Raw genomic sequence first — 21760 nt, forward strand, 5'->3', positions numbered from 1 at the left:
TGTCTAAATTTGGTTGCTTGGTCTGTCACCCAGGCTGGAGTGCAGTGGCACAATCTTGGCTCGCTGCAACCTCCACTTCCCGGGTTTGCCCTAAGCAGTTCCCAGCTTGACTTTTCCCTTTAGCTTAGTGATTTTGGAGTCCCAAAATTTATTTTACTTTCACAGAACTTATGTTAAAAAGGAAACAGGCATAAAAGTTTGGAAAATTTGCAGCCTGACAATGTAATAGAAAAGAAAAACCCATTTTTGGGGGAGAAATTCAAGCCAGCTGCAGAAATTTGCATAAGTAACAAGGAGCCAAATGTTAATCACCAAGACAATAGGGAAAATGTCTCCAGGGCATGTAGGAGACCTTTGTGGCAGCCCCTCCCATCACAGCCTGGAGGCCAGGAGGAAAAAATGGGCCAGATGAGGCAGGTCCAGGGCCCCCCTGCTGTGTGTAGCCTGGTACTTGGTGCCCTGTGTCCCAGCTGCTCCAGCCATGGGGAAAAGGGGCCAAGGTACAACTCAGGCCATTGCTTCAGAGTGTGCAAGCCCCAGTCCTTGGCTGCTTCCACTTGGTGTTGGTCCTGTGAGTGCACAGAAGTCAATAATTGAGGTTGGAGAACCTCTGGCTAGATTTCAGAGATGTGTGGAAATGCCTGGATGTCCAGACAGAAGTTTGCTGCAGGGGCAGAGCCCTCATGGAGAACCTCTGCTAGGCCAGTATGGAAGGGAAATGTGGGGTTGGAACCCCCACACAGAGTCCCCTCTGGGGCATTGTCTAGTGTAACTGTGAAAAAAGGGCCATCATCCCCATCCTCTGATCCCAGAATGGTAGATCCACTGACAGCTTGCACCATATGCCTGGAAAAGCTGCAGACATTTAATACCAGCCATGAAAGCAGCTGGGGTGCAGGGGACATACCCTGCAAAACCACAGGGGTGGAGCTGCCCAAGGTGATAGGAGCCCATCTCTTGCATCAGCATGAGCTGGATGTGTGAGACAAGAGTCAAAGGAGATTATTTTGGAGCTTTAAGATGTAATGAGTGCCTCATTGGATTTTGGACCTGCATGGGTCTGTAGCCTCTTTGTTTTGGCCAGTTTCTCCCATTTGTGCAGGAACATTTACCCAATGTCTGTATCTCCATTGTATCTAGGAAGTAACTAGCTTGCTTTTGATTTTACAGGCTCATAGGCAAAGGGACTTGCCTTGTCTCAGATGAGACTTTGGATTTAGACTTTTGAGTTAATGCTGAAATGAATTAGGACTTTGGGGAACTGTTGAGAAGGCATTATTGTGTCTTGAAAAGTGAAAGAAATGAGATTTGGGAGGGGCTGGGATGGAATGATATGGTTTGGCTCTGTGTCCCCACCCAAATCTCATCTTGAATTGTAATTCCCATAATCCCCAGGTAACAAGGGCAGGACCTGGTGAGAGGTGATTGGATCATGGGGATGGTTTCCTGTATGCTGTTCTTGTGATAGTGAGTTCTCATGAGATCTGATGGTTTTATAAGGAGGTCTTCCCCCTTCACTCATTTGCTCTCTGTCTTGCCTGCTGCCATATTAGACGTGCCTTTGCCTTCTACCTTCCCCCGTTTTTGTAAGTTTCATGAGGCCTTCCCAGCCATGTGGAACTGAGTCAATTAAACTGCTTTTCTTTATAAATTACCCAGTCTTGGGCAGTTCTTTATAGCAATGTGAAAATGAACTAATACACATTTTATCTGTAGCAATCTGTCTTCAAGTTCACTTAATTTTTTCTTCTCTAAAGTCTACTGTAAAGCCCCTCTGGTGAATTTTTTATTTCATGTATTATACTTTTCATCTCTAGAAATTCCAGTTGGTTCTTTTTGATAATTTCTGTCCCTTTACTGACATTCTGCCTTTGATGCAACATTACCATCATACCTTCCTTTACATACTTTCTTTATCATACTCCCTTTTTCATACTTTCCTTTAGCTTTGGTAACATATTTATAATGGTTCTTTGAAGTCTTCTTCTGTTAAATCCACAGATCTGGCAGTTTGTGTTGCCTGCTGTTGTTTTCTGATGTATGGGTTGTGCCTTTCTTTTTTTTTTTTTTTTTTGAGACGGAATCTCGCTCTGTTGCCCAGGCTGGAGTGCAGTGGCGCGATCTCGGCTCACTGCAAGCTCCGCCTCCTGGGTTCCCGCCATTCTCCTGGTTCAGCCTCCCGAGTAGCTGGGACTACAGGTGCCCGCAACCACGCCCGGCTAATTTTTTGTATTTTTAGTAGAGACGGGGTTTCACCGTGGTCTCGATCTCCTGACCTTGTGATCCGCCCACCTCGGCCTCCCAAAGTGCTGGGACTACAGGCGTGAGCCACCGCGCCTGGCGCCTTTCTTTTTCTTTGGCAGCCTCAAAACTTTTTGTTGGAAACTGGACACTTTATATGTTTTATTTTTATTTTTTAAGTTAAATAGTATAGGTGAAAGTTTGTTATATATGTAAACTCGTGTCATGGGAGTTTGTTGTACAGATTATTTTGTCACCCAGGTATTAAGCCTAGTGCCCACTGGTTAGAAACTGGACATTTTGGATGATACATTGTAGCAACTCTGGGTACTGAGTGTTCCCCCTTTCCCATTCTTGCTGTTGTTATTTGTCTCTTTATTTGCTTAGTGATTGGCTGGATTATTTTAGAGAAGTCAATTCTCCACCGTGCACCGAGTGGCCGAGTGGTGTTTAACTCCTGATGTGGCTCCTGGTGGGGAAGGGCACTGTTGGGTGTGGCCCCTCTTGCCTGGGATGAGGGAGGTGTGGTAGCCTTTCTTCCTCTGTCCCTGACCCCATGCAGCTGCTAAATTCCAGTAATTGCTGCTGATTGCTCTGTGGTTTAAAAAATGTCCTGGGGCATACACTGCTCTACAAATGAATCCAATCAAACTGTGGCTTCTTTGAAGGAATAGTTTGAGGTCCCTGCTTGATATTTGCTCTGACCCCAAGAAGGATACTTCCAGCTGTCTTATTCCCTAGTTCTTCCCTGAAAGCCAGCAGCCTGCAGGTTAGCCTGTGTCTCAGATCTCCTTCTGGTATGGCTTGGCCCTGTGTCCCCACGCAAATCTCATCTAGAATTGCAGTCCCCATGTGTTGAGGGAGGGAAGTGATTGGATTATGGGGGCAGTTTCCCCCACACTGTTCTCATGATAATGAGTGAGTCTCATGAGATCAGATGGTTTTAAAGCGGCAGTTCTTCCTGTGCCCACTCATATTCCCTCCTGCCTTGTGAAGAAGGTGCCTGCCTCCCCTTTGCCTTCTGCCTGATTGTAAGTTTCCCAAAGCTTCCCAGCCATGCTTTCTGTTAAGCTTGCAGAACTGTGAGTCAATTAAACCTCTTTCCCTTATAATTACCCAGTCCCAGGTATTATCCTTTATAGCAGTGTGAGAATGGACTAGTACCTCCCAGTTGCACTTCACCACAAACTCCAGTGGTGGTGGAACTCCTTTATGTTTAAACTTCACCACACTCTGTGCAAATGAAGTGGGCTCCTTTGGAAAGAGATTGTCTTCCACAGCTCTGAAGGTTAGTGCTGGTCCATAGCTATCTGCTTTATGTCCTGCTTCTCCACCAGGGACATCTCTCCGCCAAGGCTCTGGAGCTGGGGATGGGGACAAAGGCAAGCTGCTCTCCGAGTGACAGTCCTGCTCTGGGAACTGCGCATTTGCTATAGTGGGGAGTCCTATCAGCTTGCTTCTCCTGGGGTGGAGCCCAGGAAGGGTGATCAGGGCTCCACTGCTTTCAGTGCAGCACACACACAGCAACGCCTCCTTCCTGTGAGTGGAGCTGGAAGAAGGGAGTCCTCACCTCTCCGTAGCATTCAGCTGGGGCTTAGCGTCAGCCACAGGCAGCTGGGGACAGCATGTGAGATGCTGAAGTCCAGCTCCTCCTGGGATGAAAGTTGTCCCACTTGGAGCTGGAGTGAGGGAACCTGTGCTGTTGGCTGTGGCTTTCCTGAGTGGATTCTCCCCAACCCCTGAGCTGGCGAGGGAGGGGGGTGAAAAGGGAGTGGTCTTGGTTGCTGGTCTTTTGTACCAAATGTTTAAGCATTTTCTTGAATATATACTTGTTCACTGTTTGCCCTTAGGAGCATTTCCAGAGGTCCTACATGTGTTTTTGTTGTTGTTGTTGTTTAAATAATTTCAATTTTCTTACAGCAAAAACAGGGAAATCTGGAGTATTCATTTCTTGAAAAAATAGCGTTCCTGTGGCTCTGCCCCTCTGCCTGTGTGGCAGGGAGAGCGGCCATGGCTGAATGGGTGAGGAGAAAGAGGAAACCCAGACCCCCAGCCGTTAGGCCACAGCGGTGTCCATGCCCACATTTCCAGACAGCTCCCACTACCCTGCTGCTTAGGGACCCTGTCCTGGCTGGCACTGGGTGAAGCCAGCAAGTTGATATCTATGTGCTGACTTTGGGTGTGATTTGAGGGTTTGTGTGGCTGCCTCTGGACCCAGCAGTTTGAGAGTTTTTCATGTTCATCGGAGGATGTTTATATAGCAGCTCACGATTTCCCTTCTGGTACACACAAGCCTGGGCTGTGAGAATAATCATTTTTCTTACTGTTCTCAACCTAAAGCCTCGGTAAAGCACTGGCAGGTTGCATTGGTTTCTGTTGGCCACGCGTTCCCGCTGCCGTGGCTGGAGATCTGCAGGGCCTTCATGGGAAATGGCTGGAAGTTGATGGGAGCTGACACTGGCTTCTGGCCATGGCTTAAGTTCCCATCTGAGGTATTTCTAGCAACCCTCGTGCACCTGCAGTCTGGATTTCGGTTTGCAGTAGTCATGGATTATATTTCCTCATCGGGATTGCTCATTCTAGTTTTATAAAAACAGAAGAGAAATTTTACACGTCTTCAATATTGTGAAAAGCAATATTTATCCTTTTAAAAGATCCTTCCCACCCCTGTTTCACAAGACTCATAATGAACCTGTTATTAAAACTGCTTTAGCACTTGGTGGCAGAGGTATTTGTGGACTTGTACAGTTAATGCACTTACAGAATTAATCCTTTTCAGTTCTTTACAAACCTGCTGAAAAGAATATTTGTACCAAGGGTGGCTATAGCTGTTTTAGGTCTGTGGGTCCATTTGCAGGTAGACAGTGTTGAGAGGTTTTGGTTTTAGATTACATAAGTAATTCCAAATGTGTTAATTAATGTTTGTTTTTATGAGGCATACAAAATTATGTGATTATGTGTATTGTTTTTGTAAATTGAATATGAAGCCATCATGTATGAAATATTTTTATTTCATCAAAATACTTTGTTTAAAACTGTGGGAAGTAAAAGTTCCCCTTTCCCTAGTCCCAAATCCTTCTCCATATAAGTAATAACCATTATTAATATACACTTAGTCATTTGGTTTCCAAATACGTATCTCAAAAAGGACATAGGTAGAAGTTTTTCAGAATGAGAAATGATTAATAGTGCCCCTCATGAGCTTAGAATGAATTTATAAGTCTGGGTTCCAAAATGCGAATGAGCAATGCGAATGAGCAGAGAACACATGTTCATTTGTCTCAGTGACTGTCTTGAGTGCCAGTTTCTGGTGTGTTCAGACTTAACTGGCATCACGATCTTCAGACTGACTGTTCTGAAATAAATGGCAAAGTCTGTTGACCCAGATTGTAACCTGGTGATCCTTACAGGAATTGCCAGTTCACCAAACAGGGCTGGAGTGGTGACTTCTTATTCCCAAAACCGCAGGTATTGAGCGTGAGTGGTTTGAAGGTTTGGACTGTCTGTGTGCGAATCAGGGTTTGTGGCAGAGCCCAGAGTCTGCCTTTTTGAACATTCTGCAAACTGGATCCCTCCTGCAGGGAAGGGGGCTCCGTTCTCACTTCACTTGGTGAGAGGGGGTTTGTTAGGGGCTCCTGGACTGCTCTAGGCCCTCACCCTGCCTCCCCTGACCGACTTCAGGACTCTTGAAATAAATACTTTATTGCTGCACCCCCAGGTTAAAACTCAAGGAAAAAGAAAACGCTGCCCAAAACATGCTGTCTGGAGCATATCAAAGGAAACACAAGACCCAGTGCTGCAGTGGGGCCTTTTTTGAGGCCGGTCCTCCTTTTGTTTTTAAAATATATGTTTGCAGAAATTAACAGGAGGAGAAACATCTCCTGGAGGTCACACAGGTGGCATCTGACCGATGAGCAACCAGTGACAGGGCTGCTGTCAGAACCCAGGGCAGGCTCAGGTGGACTGGGCTCCGACACGGGGCTCTAGATTCCATGTTGGTGTGTGCTGAGGTGGGCATGGGTCCTGGTGCGTGGCTCTGGATTCCGTGTTGACATGTGCTGGGGTGAGCATGGGTTCTGGTGTGTGGCTTTGGATTGTGTGTTGGTGTGTGCTGAGGTGGGCTTTGGTTCCAGTGTGTGGCTCTGGATTCCGTGTTGGTGTGTCCTGAGGTGGGTACAGGTTCTCATGCCTGGCTCTGGATTCCGTGTTGACATGTGCTGAGGTGGGCTTTGGTTCTAGTGTGCAGCTCTGGATTCCATGTTGGTGCATGCTGAGGTGGGCACAGGTTCCGATGCATGGCTCTGGATTCCATGTTGGTGCATGCTGAGGTGGGCGTTGGTTGATGTGTGGCTCTAGATTCCATGTTGATGTGTGCTGAGGTGGGCATGGTTTCCAGTGTGTGGCTCTGGATTCTGTGTTGACGTGTGCTGAAGCAGGCATGGGTCCTGGTGCATGGCTCTGGATTGCGTGTTGACACGTGCTGAGGTGGGCATGGGTCCTGGTGCGTGGCTCCGGATTGCGTGTTGACACATGCTGAGGTGGGCATGGGTCCTGGTGCGTGGCTCTGGATTCCATGTTGACGTGTGCTGAGGTGGGCATGGGTTCCAGCGCATGGCTCTGCATTCCATGTTGATGTGTGCTGAGGTGGGCATGGGTTCCAGTGTGTGGCTCTAGATTCTGTGTTGGTGTGTGCTGAGGTGGGCATGGGTCCTGGTGCGTGGCTCTGGATTGCGTGTTGACACGTGCTGAGGTGGGCATGGGTCCTGGTGCGTGGCTCTGGGTTCCATGTTTGTGTGTGCTGAGGTGTGCCTAGGTCACCCAAGCCAGTTTTCTGAGTCAGACTGCATTCAGGCAGGCTGGGGGTCAGATCAGCAGCCCCTCCGGTGGGAGCCTGGTCTTGCTATGGCCGCGTAGTCCCACCACGCCCTGAAGGGTCCTTGCCTGGCACCCTGCAGTTTGGTGAACATGGCCGTGGGCCTTCATGTAGCCTCATGGGTCTTGTCTGATGACTGTGGGATTTGGTCTCACAGTTTGACCTGGATGTCAGGACTGGGTTCAGCAACCAATGTTTTGTAGAATGGCCAGTTTCTCAATAACTTCAGTGTGTTTAAAGATAAGTTCACTGTGAGTTTCAAAATTTAGAAGGGGTGAAAGAAGACTAAGCCGTTCTGTGCCTTTTTGTTGTACGTAATTGAAATCTTCGCCTCTGGGGGGCACTGTGTTTTGTGTTCCCAGGATCACAGCATTTCCATGGTATTCAGGAAGACGGGGGGTGGTAGCCAGTGGTGATGCCAAGAAGAGGCCTGGGGCCTGTGCTTTCACTCTTCCCAGAGTCCTCCTTCACCTCGTCACCACCCCCAAAACAGCTTCAAGACACTGAATGCCAGCACTAAGCCTTTGTCCAGAACTGTTCTGGGGGTGGGCTCTGGAGAGGGTGGGTCAGGGTCGTGTACAGCTCCTTCCACATTCCCCTCTTTTCATCTTCACAAAGAGCTGTATTGTGTGCCCGTGACTGCAGGGATGCCAGCGCCCTGTGGTTGATACCAGCAAACCATCTGTACCGTGTCCCATGCTGGCACTGCACACGCTCACCCCGCTGTGATGCAGAGTGTTCCTCATGAGAAGTTGGGATACCTGGCCTAACAAAGATTTCTTCTTTTGTCCTGACGTATGAACTTAAATACCTTTAAAATGTATACCAGGAAAGGGCCGGACGTGGTGGCTCGCGCCTGTAATCCCAGCAGTTTGGGAGGCCGAGGTGATTGGATCACTTGAGGGCAGGAGTTCAAGACCAGCCGGGCCAACATAGTGAAACCTCATTTCTACTAAAAATACAAAAGTTAGCCGGGCATGGTGGCCATCACCTGTAATCCCAGCTACTCGGGAGGCTGAGGCAGGAGAATCACTTGAACCTAGGAGGTGGATGTTGCAGTGAGCCGAAATCGCGCCACTGCACTCCAGCCTGGGCAACAGAGAAAGACTCTGCCTCCAAAAAACAAAACAAAACAAAAAACATATACCAGGAAATTTGTTTTATTAAAATATTAAAATTACATGAACTCTGGACTGAACTGGGAGGTGCAGGTTATGTGGCATGCACTGAGCTGACCCGAGCGTTATGCTCATGTTCTTGTTAACCCTCTCTCTGGATTCTGTCCTTCACAGGTACTCTGGTGTAACACTTCCTGATCTTGCCCACATTATTGGGATGGTCTCAGGTGTCACCGTTCAGCCTTGCTGTGCTTTTTCCTGCCCTGGTCGTCAGGACCCAGAGTTTCCCGGAGCAGCCTGGAGGTTTTCTCCCAGGGCCAGGGTCCAGTACACCTGCCCTTCCTGTGGCAAAAGGAGAAACTTCCATCTGCTTTATCGGGATAAATCAAACCTTAATGCTCGAATTTTACATTTGATGAAAAATAGGAGAAAACGCAAATGGCACTGTATCTTGGACATTTTGTTTACGATTTCAAGATTACAAATTGTGAGATTAAGTATGAAGGATGGCACTTCTGAGAGTGTCACTTGGTTAGATGAGGGTCTGTTTTCTGATTACAGGAGGTAAAGATTGGCAGGTTCAATTCTTCTAAACAAAGCCTTCAGGGTTGCCATACGCAAGCTCTGTGCTCATGGACAGGATCTGGACATGCGCTGGTGGGGCCTGCGGACAAGGTGTACAACTCCCTGTGTATTCAGTGCCGGCCAGAGGTCCCGGCCTGTCTGCACATTTTTGATAAGACACTGCCATTTAACAGGAATAATTTTGGTAAATTATGGATATTAATTTTCTTTACAATATTTCATAATTTTCTTCATGAAACATGAAGCACTTTTTTACAACTAAGGTATAGCTAAAACAGGAAAAAAATCATTTTTCGTTGTTTTGTGCGGAAACTTACTTTCTCATTTCTGTGACCTAACTTCTTGTTCATCACCAGCATTTTACAGCACATCTCATCTGTCTTCATCGTTTTGGATGTCGCTTTCTCTCTGAATTGAATCTCTGTTTTAAAGAATGTTTTACCATCATTCTCCCTGGTCTCCAAGACGCGTTTGGGTTTTTTGTCCTTCCCATAGAACAGACTCCGCAGGGCTCTGCCTGCAGAAGAGGAGAACTTTCTTCTTCATGCCCCACACCATGAGCAGCACTTACGCTGACACCACGTAAGAATTTGTCCACCTCAGGACAATGTCCATGTTCTCCCTGGGCCTTTCAGGAAGCCCCACCTCGAGGGCCAGCCTTGCTGGCTACAGGAGCAGAGTGCTCAGGCGAGGACTTTCCCTCCCGTCCCTCCCAGGGGATGCTCAGAGGGAAATGTGGAGACTTCAGGTAGAGACCAAGGTGTCTGGTTTTGATGGATTCTTTCTGAATTATTAAGTCCAGCTGTGATGACCTCGGCCCCAGAAGGACCATGCCTGGCCTGGGCTTAGGGACCCCAGAGGTGCTTCTGAAATCTGCTGCTCCTCCCAGCTGCACGTGGCCGTTGTCTGCCCGCATAATGGATGAGTGGTGGCCTCGCAGCACTCCTCATGCTCACACTTCGATCATGTCTATTTGTGCACCTTCTAGGACTCCAACCTCTTCTAATTGCTCACCTGGCAGTAGAGAGGGATTCCCTTGCTGGTCCTCCATGGAGGCGCATGTGAGGGCAGGGGCTCAGGAGGCTGGTGGTGGGATGGAGCCCTAGCTCCAGGGTCATCTGATGGGATGTGCAGCAGCCAGCCAGGTGCTACAGGGACACTGGTGTGGTTAGTGGAGACCACACAACTGAAAATGTGGGTTCTACTGCCAGCCCAGTGTGGTGTTCAAAGGGTGGAATTCCTGAAAAATTCTATGCAGAAATGGGAGATTAAGGCATGCTTGTCAGGAAGGCTGGCCTCCTCAGGGCTACCGTGCTGTGTGTGGTGGCTGGTGACTGACCTGCCTAGCAGGTGGCCAGATGCTTGAGTGTGAGGTTTGTGGGCCTCAGACTTTGGGTGGGCCTGAGACTTCCTCATCCCGAGGGTGAGTGAAGTTAGAAGGGAGAGGAAGCTGTTCCCTGTGCACATTGCTGCGCTGCCTAGGGGATAAGGACATTTCTGTATCTCACAGTAAGAACAAAACAGAAAAGAGATTTGAAGGCAAAGGAAGTGGGGAGAAGGGCGAGCCCCTGGAAGCCAGCAGATACCCGTAAAAGCAGCAGGGGCGTTGGTGTGCAGAGGTGAGTTGTGTTCAAGCCACGTGCACTGACTCTCCGGAGAGCGTGTGTAATGTGCGTTGGGGTTTCTGAAGATCACATTTTAAGATGCTTCTTTGGGTGGTGGTTTTGTTTGCTAGTGTGTTACAGATTTGCCTTTAGGTCTGAGGCCTAAATCTCTGGCCCGTAGGCTGGGAAGACACTGTAGCAGTGCTGTGTTAGCTTTGAGTGAGTTCCAGTCTCATGGGTTTGATAATATTCGTTGCGTGAACAGATGACTGTCCAGATGTCACTGGGGTTTGGGTGGGGAGGGTGTGGGTCACCTGGTGTCCCTAAATGGATGTGCCTTGTTTGCCTATGTTCTGAGATGGCCTGTGGCCCAAGATGCTCTGCATGTCAGTTCATGGGAAGCTCTGGGAGTCTGAGCCATTGCCATCACTGTCGTCTTCATTAAACTGAGGCATTTACGTGACTCTTGTTCTCGGCATCGGGTGCTGTCCGGAGCACTTTCTGTGGCCTGCGTTTAGTTCTTGGGTAGGTGGCTGTTGTTCTGCTCAGCCAGCAGGTGAGAGTGCTCAAGGCAGGTTGGCGGTGACATCTCTGAGGGCCAGGAACAGAAAGTGGCTCCCAGGAAAAACACTGACCACTCATCAGGAAACCACTCCTCCTTGCCACCAAAATCTAGTGGAATGTACCAAGTCAATGATCTCTGACAGATCCTTACACCTGAGAAGATTTACTGTCACACAGAATGAGCCAGTTAACTCTTTGTCTCCTGGTGAGAAGAGCATTACCGAAGAATGGTCCAGGAAACCGTAGAAGTCCCACAGCTCCCCTGGGACTTTTGGGAAGCTTATGTGTGAGAAAGACTAAAAATTTATGAATTAACAGTTTATAAACAGTGAAGAAGTTGGTGGAAGAGGATAAGGAGGCCAAGAGTGCACAGGAAATAGCACATCTCTGACCTTGCAAAGGAACACTGGTGCCCCGTGTGCTTCAGTTCTGTCTGGAGACATCAGACGCCAGTGGTGCATGCTGTAGTAAGCCAGGCACTGCAGAACACAAGGCTGAAAGGCCATGAGCTTCACAAAGGGCTCTTCAGAGGAGAACCTTCAGTCTGGTGACACTGGCCAGTGAGCGGGAACAGCAAGAGCTCTGTGCACTGAGGCTTGCTGGGAGCCTCACTGGCCTGTTCTTTGTAATCCCATAACTTTGTGTGTTTCACCTTCCCCTGCCCCCAGATATTGCAGCCATACATTTGTACTTCTGGATCTAAGTGAAGACCATCCACTTATCTTTTTTGTTGTGCACATTCACTGTTTATTTCATTTCTAGAAAGCTTTTCTCTCTGAGTAAATTTTATTTGTAGATTTTTCTTCTTCAGTGACATCTGTTTGATCCCATCTCTACAAAAAATACAAAAATTAGCATCGTGGTGCATGCCTGTAGTTGGTAGCCTGAGGTGGGAGGATCAGTCAAGCCTGGGAGGTTGAGGCTGCAGTGAGCTGTGATCATGCCATTGCACTGCAGCCTGGGTGACAGAGAGAGACCCTGTCTCAAAGAAAGAAAGAAAAAAGATCTCTGTTTGAAGTTCATAAACTAGAGACTATTTTTTTTGGCATCTTATTCCTAATAATTTCAATGGAAACAATAGGTAATAATTTATATTTCAATAAATCTCATTTCCTGTTGATTTTCCTTATGATATCCAAAATGGAATCTTAGGGTAATCACGTTGTATTAGTCCATTTACGCACTGCTGTAAAGAACTACCTGAGACTGGGTAATTTAGAAAGAAAAGAGGTTTGACTCACAGTTCCACGTGGCTGGGGAGGCCTCAGGAAACTTAGAATCATGTCAGGAGGCAAGGGGAAAGCAAGGCACATCTTAACATGGTGGCAGGAGGGAGAGAGAACAGGGAGGTGCCACACACTTTTAAATGATCAGATCTTGTGAGAACTCACTATCAGGAGAACAGCAAGGAGGAAATCCGCTTCCATGATCCAGTCATGTCCCACCAGGTCCCTCCCCTGATGTGTGGGGATTACAGTTTGACAGGAAATTTGGGTGGGGACACAGAGACAAACCACATCATTCTGCTCTTGGCCTCTCCCAAATGTAATGTCCTTCTCACATGTCAAAACCAGTCATGCCTTCCCAACAATTCCCCAAAATCTTATTCCAGCATTAACTCAAAAGTCAAGTCCAAAGTCTAATCTGAGACAAGGTAAGTCCCTTCTGCCTATGAGCCTGTAATATCAAAAATAAGTTAGTTACTTTCAAGATACAATGGAGGTGCAGGCATTGGGTAAATGCACCCATAACAAAAGGGAAAAATTGGCCAAAACGAAGGGCTACAGTCTGAAACCCAGCAGGGCAGTCATTAAATCCTAAAGTTCCAGAATAATCCCTTTACATGCCACGTCTCATATCCAGGGCATGCTGATGCAAGAGGTCGGCTTCCAAGGCATTGGGCATCTCCATGGACCTTGTGGCTCTGCAGGGTACAGCCCCATTTGGCCTCTTTCACAGGCTGGCGTTCAGTGCCTGTGGCTTCTTCAGATGCGTGGTGCAAGTTGTTGGTGGATCTACCATTCTGGGGTCTGGAGGACAGTGGCCCTCTTCTCACAGCTCCACTAGGCAGTATTCCAGTGGGGACTCTGTGTGGGGGCTGCAACCCCACATTTCCCCTTCATGCTGCCCTAGCAGTGGTTCTTCTTGAGGGCTCTACTCTTGCAGCAGATTTCTGCCTGGACGTCCAGGCATTTCCATACCTCCTCTGAAATTGAGGCAGAGGCTCCCAAACTCCTGCCTTCTGTGTACCTGCAGGCCCAATACCATGTAGAAGCCACCAAGACTTGGGCTTTGCACCCTCTGAAGTCATGGCTGGAGCTATACCTTGGCCCCATTTAGCCACTGCTGGAGGTGGAGTGGCTGGGACACAGGGCACCATGTCCAGAGGTGCACAGTGAAGCAGGACCCTGGGCCTGGCTGAGGAAACCATTTTTCCCTCCTAGGCCCCTGGACCTGTGATGGGAGGGGCTGCCATGAAGGTCTCTGAAATGCCCTGGAGACATTTTCCCCATTGTCTTGGCAATTAACATTGGCTCTTCTTTACTTATGCAAATTTCTGCAGCTGGCAGCTTGAATTTCTTCCCAGAAAGGGTTTTCTTTTCTACCATTTGGAGAGTCAGACTTCTAATTTTCAAACTTGTATGCTTTGCTTGCCTTTTAAACATAAGTTCTAATTTCAGATCATCTCTTTGTGAACACATATGACTGTATGCTGTTAGGACCACCCAGGCCACATGTTGAACCCTTTGCTCATTAGAAATTTCTTCTGCCAGATATCCTAAATCATCTCCCTCAAGTTCAAGGTTTCACATATCTCTAGGGCAGGGGCAAAATGCCATCAGTCTCTTTGCTAAGGCAAAGCAAGAGTGACCTTTACTCCAATTTCCAATAAGTTCCTCATCTCCATTTGTGACTACGTCATCCTGGACTTCATTGTCCATATCACTGTCAGCATTTTGGTCAAAACCATTCAACGAGTCTCTAGGAAGTTCCAAACATTCCCACATCTCCCTGTCTTCTTCTGGACCCTCCAAACTATTCCAACCTCTGCCCATTACCCAATTCCAAAGATACTTCCATATTTTCAGGTATCTTTATAGCAGTAGCCCAATTCTCTGGTACCAATTCTCTGCGTTAGTCTGTTTTCACACTGCTATAAAGAACGACCCGAGACTACGTAATTTATAAAGAAAAGAGGTTTAGTTGACTCAGTTCTGTATGGCTGGGGAGGCCTCAGGAAACTTACAGTCATGGCAGAAATGGAAGTAAGGCACATCTTATGTGGCAGCAAAGCAAGGCATATCTTACATGGCGGCAGGACAGAGAGAAAGGGGAGATGCCACACACTTTTAAATGATCAGATCTCACGAGAACTCACTATCATGAGAACACCAAGAGGAAAATCTGCCCCGATGATCCAGTCATCTCCCACCGGGTCCCTCCCCTGACACATGGGGATTACAGTTTGACATGAGACTTGTGTGGGGACACAGAGCCACACCATATCACACCTTTAGGACATGCGGGTGGTGTGTGGAACAAATAGCATCTGAAGGTAGTGATGACAGATTAAGGGAAGGGATGGGCAGTCCATGGAGGGGTGAGGCACAGGCTTGTGCCTAGTGGTGTTGGGACAGGGCAGGCCTGGGAATGGTGAATGTAACAACTTGGCAGTGAGACATTAGCTCAAACTCCAGCTTTGCTTCCTGGCCATTTGCGTGAGCCAAGTTCCCCAAGGTCATGAAGCTTCACTGTGTCTGTCCCATGGGGCACTGCTCAGAGTGAGGGATGTGGTAGGTGGGCATTGCACACACAGTGCTGGGCACATAGTGACTGCACCTGGTCCTTCCTCCAGAGTCCAGACGGGTCAGCCTCTAGAATTACGTTCTTGAGACTTCTTGATAGGATCCTGCTACATGCTCTGTCATGCCATGGGCCCTGAGCATCAGATGTAATCCTTTACCTGATGTACATGCAAGTGTGCTAAAGCTGTCAGCATGACATGGGTTGTGTGATAGGTTTTTGTGCAGTGTGTGATGTGGAAAGCTGATACCTGATGCCGAGTGTTTTTGTTGTGATGGTTTCTTTGGCATGGGTACTGCCATCATGCTCCTATCCCAGGACCTAATTCATAAACAGCTCTCCAGTCATAGCTGTTGGAGGGCCTGTCCCCCTGTCTACAGATGCAGACCTCTGCCCAGACAGGGAGTTGAGGGTCTGGCCTATGGGAATAAAAGTGGGACCCCTTAGTCGCTGGTTAGTTTTCAGGGTCATCTCTGCCCTTTGCCCCTTCTTGAGGCTGTGTTGCACCCTGGAGACCCCCAGGCATTGCACCTGGCAATCACTGGGTTACCTCGAAGGGTTGATTGAATTGTATTCATTATCTTTGTCTTGGATCAGTGTCATCCTGCAGCCTCATTTCAGCTTTCAGGATTGCTTTATTTTTGTATGATATTTTTAACAATGCAAAGTATTCAAAAGCTAGCTCCACCCTGTGAGAGACCCTTCCCAGCCCTAGCAATGTGATGATAAACCCTGGGAAATGTTCATCAGTGAATATGAAGGGCCCTCGACACACGCCAGGTTGTCAGATGTTTTTCTCCATTCTTTCTTCTTAGTAATGGATTTCATTGTATCCAATATGCTGTTAATTATAAGATACCTTGATTTCAGAAATGAAAAAATTGTACAACATCATTTGTTTACAGTCAACAAATTATTTCTTCTCAGAATCTACACTTGTAGAGGTTAGGGCAAAGCTCGTTGTCTCCATGGAGGGGCTGACGCTTAAAGGTAGTGGCAGTGTTGTTCCGGGGACCTCGGAGAGGCCCCCCTTTTAGGGGACCTCGTAGCAGCCTCTTCTCAAAGGCCAGAGTCTCCTACGTGTTTTGTTGTTGTTGCTGCTGCTGTTTGTTTTTTGAGATGGGGTCTTGCTCTGTTGCCCAGGCTGGAGTGCAGTGGTGAGATCACAGTTCTCTGCAGCCTTGACCTCCTGGGGCTCAAGTGATCCTCACTCCTCAACTTCCTGAGTATCTGAAACTACAGGTTTGCGCCACCCTACTTGGCTAAGTTTTTGTATTTTTTATAGAGACGGGGGTTGGGGGGTGTCTCACTTTGTTCCCCAGGCTGGTCTTGAACTCCTGGGCTCAAGTAATCCTCCTGCCTTGGCCTCCTAAAGTGCTGGGATTTCAGGTATAAGCCACCATGCCCAGCCCAATCTCCCAAGTTTTAAGGAGACCTAATTCTTAATTGTGAGGGAAGCTTCGTCTGATTTTAAGCATCATTTTCATAAGCTATTTAGGCAAAGTATAATTATTGACTGGTCTTTTACTAAATTTAGATTACTCAGCATCACTGATAAGCTGTTAAGCTGTTATGACCATCATACCAAAACAGCTGAGATGACTAGTAGCTAATGGGAGAAAACTGTGTACACACAGGTATGGAAACCTAAGATGTAAGTTCTGCCAATTCTTTTTTCTAAATTTCAACTCCATGGTTATTGGAGTAGAAAGCAGAGTTCTGTTGATTCATGACATCACATTTGACATTTTTCTTAACCTTTTATTAGGTTCAGGGAGCAAGTTTCCGAGGTTGGAAAGAAGTGACTTCACTGTTTAATAAAGATGATGAGCAGCATCTCCTGGAAAGATGTAAATCTCCCAAGTCCAAAGGGTAAGTCACAATTGTGTAAGAAAATGATCATTTCAGGAGAGGGAGGAAGTCACTGAGGAGGTAGAAGTGAAAACTTGATGGCATAAATACAGTGTAACTGGACACGCTGTGGGGTGTGGCAAGTCCCTGTTTCCCTCCCCACTCCATCTGTCCCTGTTGAGTGGCAGATGGTCATGGACTTCGTGATGTGTGCTTCGGAGTTAACATCCCCCTTGTGAATAAACAGAAATGGGCTGGGCACGGTGGCTCACGCCTGTAATCCCAGCACTTTGGGAGGCCAGTGCAGGCAGATCATAGGGTCAGGAGTTCGAGACCAGCCTGGCCAACATGGTGAAACCCCGTCTCTACTTAAAAAAACCCAAAAAACAGAAATTAGCTGGGCATGGTGGCATATGCCTATAATCCCAGCTACTTGGGAGGCTGAGGTGGGAGAATTGCTTGAACCTCTGGGAGGCTGAGGCAACAGAGCAAGACTCTGTCTCAAAAAAAAAAAAAAAAAAGAAATGAGTTGCGTTGTTCGATGAAAAACAAACAAACTATACTTTGGATAAAAGGTCATGAGGGTCTCTGTTGGCATTTTGAAAGGTTATGGAAACGTGGAAAATAACTTAGAATTATAAATTGAACTTATTAGCCTTACAGCAGCCTGTAGCCACACTTAAGATTTTTAGTAGTTTCAGAAAAAAGCCAAATCAAAACAGCAACATCAAAAAACGACTGTTAAAAATGCAAAGGATTGACTGGTAAACTGTAAAAGGTTTTAGAAAATTTAATAAATTTAAACTGACCTTGCGAATTTATCATCAGTGTTTCAGAATTTTAAAAGTGTAAAGTTGAAAATATAAGTTCAGTGACTACCCAATGATATTACCAATGGCATATTTACTCTGTGTTATGGAAAGTTGTTTGATTAGAAGATGAATCCTGGTGAGTCGACAAGTACAGAGTTTGCTTTTGTTTGAGGACTGTGGGCCCCCCGTCTGCTTCTCTGCACTTTTGTGCACTGAGGACAGACACGTGGCCTGGCGTGCTCTGGTGGAGCTGTGACTTCACCAATCCTCATCTGTAGAAGACGGGTAAACTGGTTCACCTGCTGATGAACCGGTCAGGTGACCTGCTAATACATCAGCATCTGGAAGGAGGAGAGGGCCTGGGCACTGGTGTTCTTACAAATGTTCCCAGGTGATGCTCACGGACAGTCAGGGTGAAGAGTAGTTGAAGATCTTTCTTCAGTAGCTGTCGCTCACTACCATTTCCTTTTTATAGTAGATGGTGTTCTGAATTCTTATTTTTGTTGAGTAAATTACCTACTAAATGCTTGACACAACCTTGCTATATTAATAATCCAATTGCAAACCTATTTGAAAAATTGAATAGATTTCCCTCCTTGTTTCTTAATCTAGACCCTGGATTCTCATAGATCTGATTTGCTCAAAATCTTGAGTACTACCTTCCTATTGCCTTGAGGATCTCTCTTGTGTAATAATACTTATTTCTTGTCAGAACTAGTTATTTGCTTATGTATTGCCAAGTGGTGTCCTAAAATATGGCTTTTACACACTTCATTAACAACATGTAGTGACTGATTTTTCCTTAACTTTAATATTTGAAACTTTTCATATAGACTTGTGTTAGTTTTCTAAACAATTTTTTTAAATTTTAAGAATTTTATGTTTGTAAAATGGATACAGCTTGAGGCCCTAAGACCACTGGGTCACCAACACGTAACTCTTTCATCTCCTATAGAACTAACTTACGATTAAAAGAAGAGTTGAAGGCAGAGAAGAAATCTGGATTTTGGGACAATTTGGTTTTAAAACAGAATATACAGTCTAAAAAACCAGATGAAATTGAAGGTTGGGAGCCTCCAAAACTTGCTCTTGAAGACATATCGGCTGACCCTGAGGACACCATGGGTGGCCACCCATCCTGGTCAGGCTGGGAGGATGACGCCAAGGGCTCGACCAAGTATACCAGCCTGGCCAGCTCTGCAAACAGCTCCAGGTGGAGCCTGCGCTCAGCAGGGAGGCTGGTGAGCATCCGACGGCAGAGTAAAGGCCACCTGGCGGACAGCCCGGAGGAGGTGGAGTGAGGGGCTGCGTGGCAAGTGTGCCCCGACGTGGTGGCCTTTTATTAGTATACTATGTAGTTGCTGAGTCTTTTCTGTTAGAAGGAATAGAGTCTACTTTTTGCCTATATTTCATATTTGGACCTCTGTTTCATTGTTTAATGAACTCTCTCACACACACTGTGACTCCTTGGTGAACACATGCAGGGATTGTACATTTGATTGCCTTATTGCAGCAATACCCATCAGTCCATGTTTTGCAGAAACTGGAGATGTGAATTTTTGATGCTGTCCCATAATACAGCAGTAATGATTTGCAGTTTGCCACAAATCATCTTCATGCTGCTCTCTGTCGTCGTTCTGTGTCAGGACTTCTATCCCTTTTTCTTGTGTGTAGCACATACAAACGCAGCAGTCATGCAGTTCTTTTCTTTTGCCAGAAAATTACAGTCAGGAGGTAAGATGAATCTTCCAAAGTTAGGTTAAATTTTGTTTAACTTGACAAATTAAACTTTGTTCTTATTAAACAAATATTTAAACAAATACTGGAAAAGCAAAGGTTATATTTGGGTGTAAAATGTCAGTATCTTAAAATGCATGTTCATCTTTTGCTGAGGGAGGAATAGCCTCTTGTGTGTGCACTGGATAGTAACCATGGTTCTTTTTTGGAATTTTATTTTTACCTCTTTTGAACTTCTAAATCGGTTCCTTTATTTTCTTAAAACCTTTGCTCTCTCTTTTGTTTACAGATTAAAGAAATATGATGATAATTTTATTTAGGAAACATTGTCTTGCTCATTATAGAGTGAAGACTGTGCATAAAATACTGAAGTGCCTCTTTTTTATTAGGCTCCTATGTTTGTTCTTGCAAAGCGAGATGCCGATTGTGATTGGTGTTAGATCTGTAAGAAGCTGTGTCTTCTCCACAAGAACCAACGGCCAGTTTGAGAGCATCTCGCGCGTTCTTTTTCTGTCTGCTTTACTGTCCTTGACAATGTGATCCTGCACAGTATCAGGTGCCAGTTATGTGTCCCTGGCAGGTTGGCGCTTATCAGCAAGTCCTGCAGATATCTATCTTAGGTAAAAGTGGTTTGAAAGAAAAGGTATATTTTTCTTTTTTGTTTAAAAGCAAAATAAAACCTCCAGTTACACTGTGCATTCCCCTCACATACAAACAAGACAAAAGCCCTTTCCTGAGTTGCTCGGCATGCACTTGTGTGCTGTTCCATGCGTGTGGATGTTCCTTCCACTTGTTCCTGTGGAATAACTGAGTGTGCCTGATGGCAGAACACACTGCAGTGTTACCAGCGTCTGCATGTTTTTTAATAGAACAGGTTTACTTCATCTGTCATCTGTTATGGAAAAAACAGCAATTACTTTTGCATCAACCTAATACATCCATTCATCTAGCTAAATCTATAATCTGTATCAATCGCTTATACCTATCAATCATCTGCATCTATTCACCTACCCTCTGTCTGTCATCTCTCAGTCTGCATCCATCTAGCCTTCTGTCAATCATCTACTTTTTTTAATAGAATAAGAAGTTTACTTATCAAGTCTTGAAAGGGGGACATGCTTCAAGTGGTGTTCAAACAAAAATTCCAGTTTGTATTAGAACCTTGAAATGGTGAAGTTGTGGAGGTTTTCTTTGTTCCATAATACAGAGACAAGTTCATAATTTTTAATATAACAGTTAAGTTGACAAATCATAAGTTTCCTCAGGTAAACAATCATAACTGCCTTTCTCCCTAGAGAAGTGCTTGCTGGGATAGTAAAAACATTCACCATTTCATGACTTCTGCAAATACTTTCAAGCGGAAGTCAGTGTAGGCTTGTTTTTGGCTAACATGGTCTTGCTGCGCAGGAATGTAAACACTGTGTTTGAAACTCTGGAAATCACACGTGTGTGGGGAGATGGGGACGCTGCCCACGTAGTGGGGAGCTCTGTGGTGTGATGGCAGCGGTTGCTGTGCCTCTGTTGGAACGCTAAGTGCCTGCAACTCACATCAATCATAGAATTGTGACGCACAGTTGGCAAAATAGTTCTTTATGCTATTTCTCAAAATTTGAGGACAAACTCAGATTGGGATTGGAATGTGCACTGTAAATCAGATTTTTCTTATCTACAAAGACTAATGTAAAAATGATTTTTTCTTCTGTGCCTGATTAAATTAACTGTGGTTTTTAATATAAATATTTATTGGTGTGCTTTGGGAGAAAAAATATCTTTTCTTGAAAGAACTTACCAAAGCAAATTTGTTATCTTCACAAGTGAATGGGAGAATGTGGTTTTTATTCTGGGTGTTTGAATTGTGTAAACACACAGCTTCCCTGTGTGGAGACAGTTGTCCTGTGCTCCTTCTACTGTACTTTTTAAATTTTTTAATAGGAAAGTGATGGGCTTCAGAGAAGGGTTCCTCCTTAGTGTTGAGGCTTTTTAAAAATAAAAATGTTGTTTCTAAGCTCTTTCATTATTGGTTTGCATGATTACTGGCATCTGCTTACGATGGCTTTAATCACTCAGAGCTAATGGCACCTTTCCTATTTAGCCTCATTTTAGAATGCAGTAAACACATGTGGACTTTTCACGAATAAATGAGCAACTTCAACCTTGGTTTTCAAGATGTGTCTTGCGTATTTGAATGGCCTGTGTGTGACTGTCCTCGGTGCAGGGCCCTCCACTCTGGAGGGCAACAGTGTGGTGGGGCACCCCGGCTGCTGTTTTTGGTTCTTTATTTCATGAGTTCTGTCCTTAAGCAAGATTTTACTCCTCCGAGTGGAGAAACATGAACATAGTAGCAACAATTCTTTCTGTTTATCTTTAAGAAAATGACCATCTCTTAGAAAGAAGTCTTTTAGAAAGCAGCGGCCTGTTCTAGAGAATGCTGCTCACTTCCCGTGGGAGCGGGACCCTGGAGCCCGCAGTGCCTTTGAGGCTGTTTTTGGGGTGCAGATGCTTTGCAGGGAGGCGCAGGGCCGTGTGGGATCCCTCTTCTCAGACCTGCATCCTGAGCAGGTGGACTCCCCG

At 46.0% G+C, this 21760-nt stretch overlaps 1 protein-coding gene across 1 annotated transcript in view; it reads left to right on the forward strand.

The window, feature by feature from the left end:
* The window catches only part of TDRP (testis development related protein), a 57797-nt gene extending 36443 nt beyond the window's left edge, over nt 1–21354 (forward strand). The window contains exons 3-4 of the mRNA XM_025395299.1: nt 16558–16661; nt 18408–21354. Of these exons, the coding sequence (XP_025251084.1) occupies nt 16558–16661; nt 18408–18753 (450 nt within the window). The 3' untranslated portion in view covers nt 18754–21354. The remainder of the gene's footprint in view (nt 1–16557; nt 16662–18407) is intronic.
* The last annotated feature ends 406 nt before the right edge of the window (nt 21355–21760 follow it).

Source organism: Theropithecus gelada, chromosome 8 (assembly GCF_003255815.1).
Source record: "Theropithecus gelada isolate Dixy chromosome 8, Tgel_1.0, whole genome shotgun sequence".
In the NCBI taxonomy this organism is placed as follows: domain Eukaryota; kingdom Metazoa; phylum Chordata; class Mammalia; order Primates; family Cercopithecidae; genus Theropithecus; species Theropithecus gelada.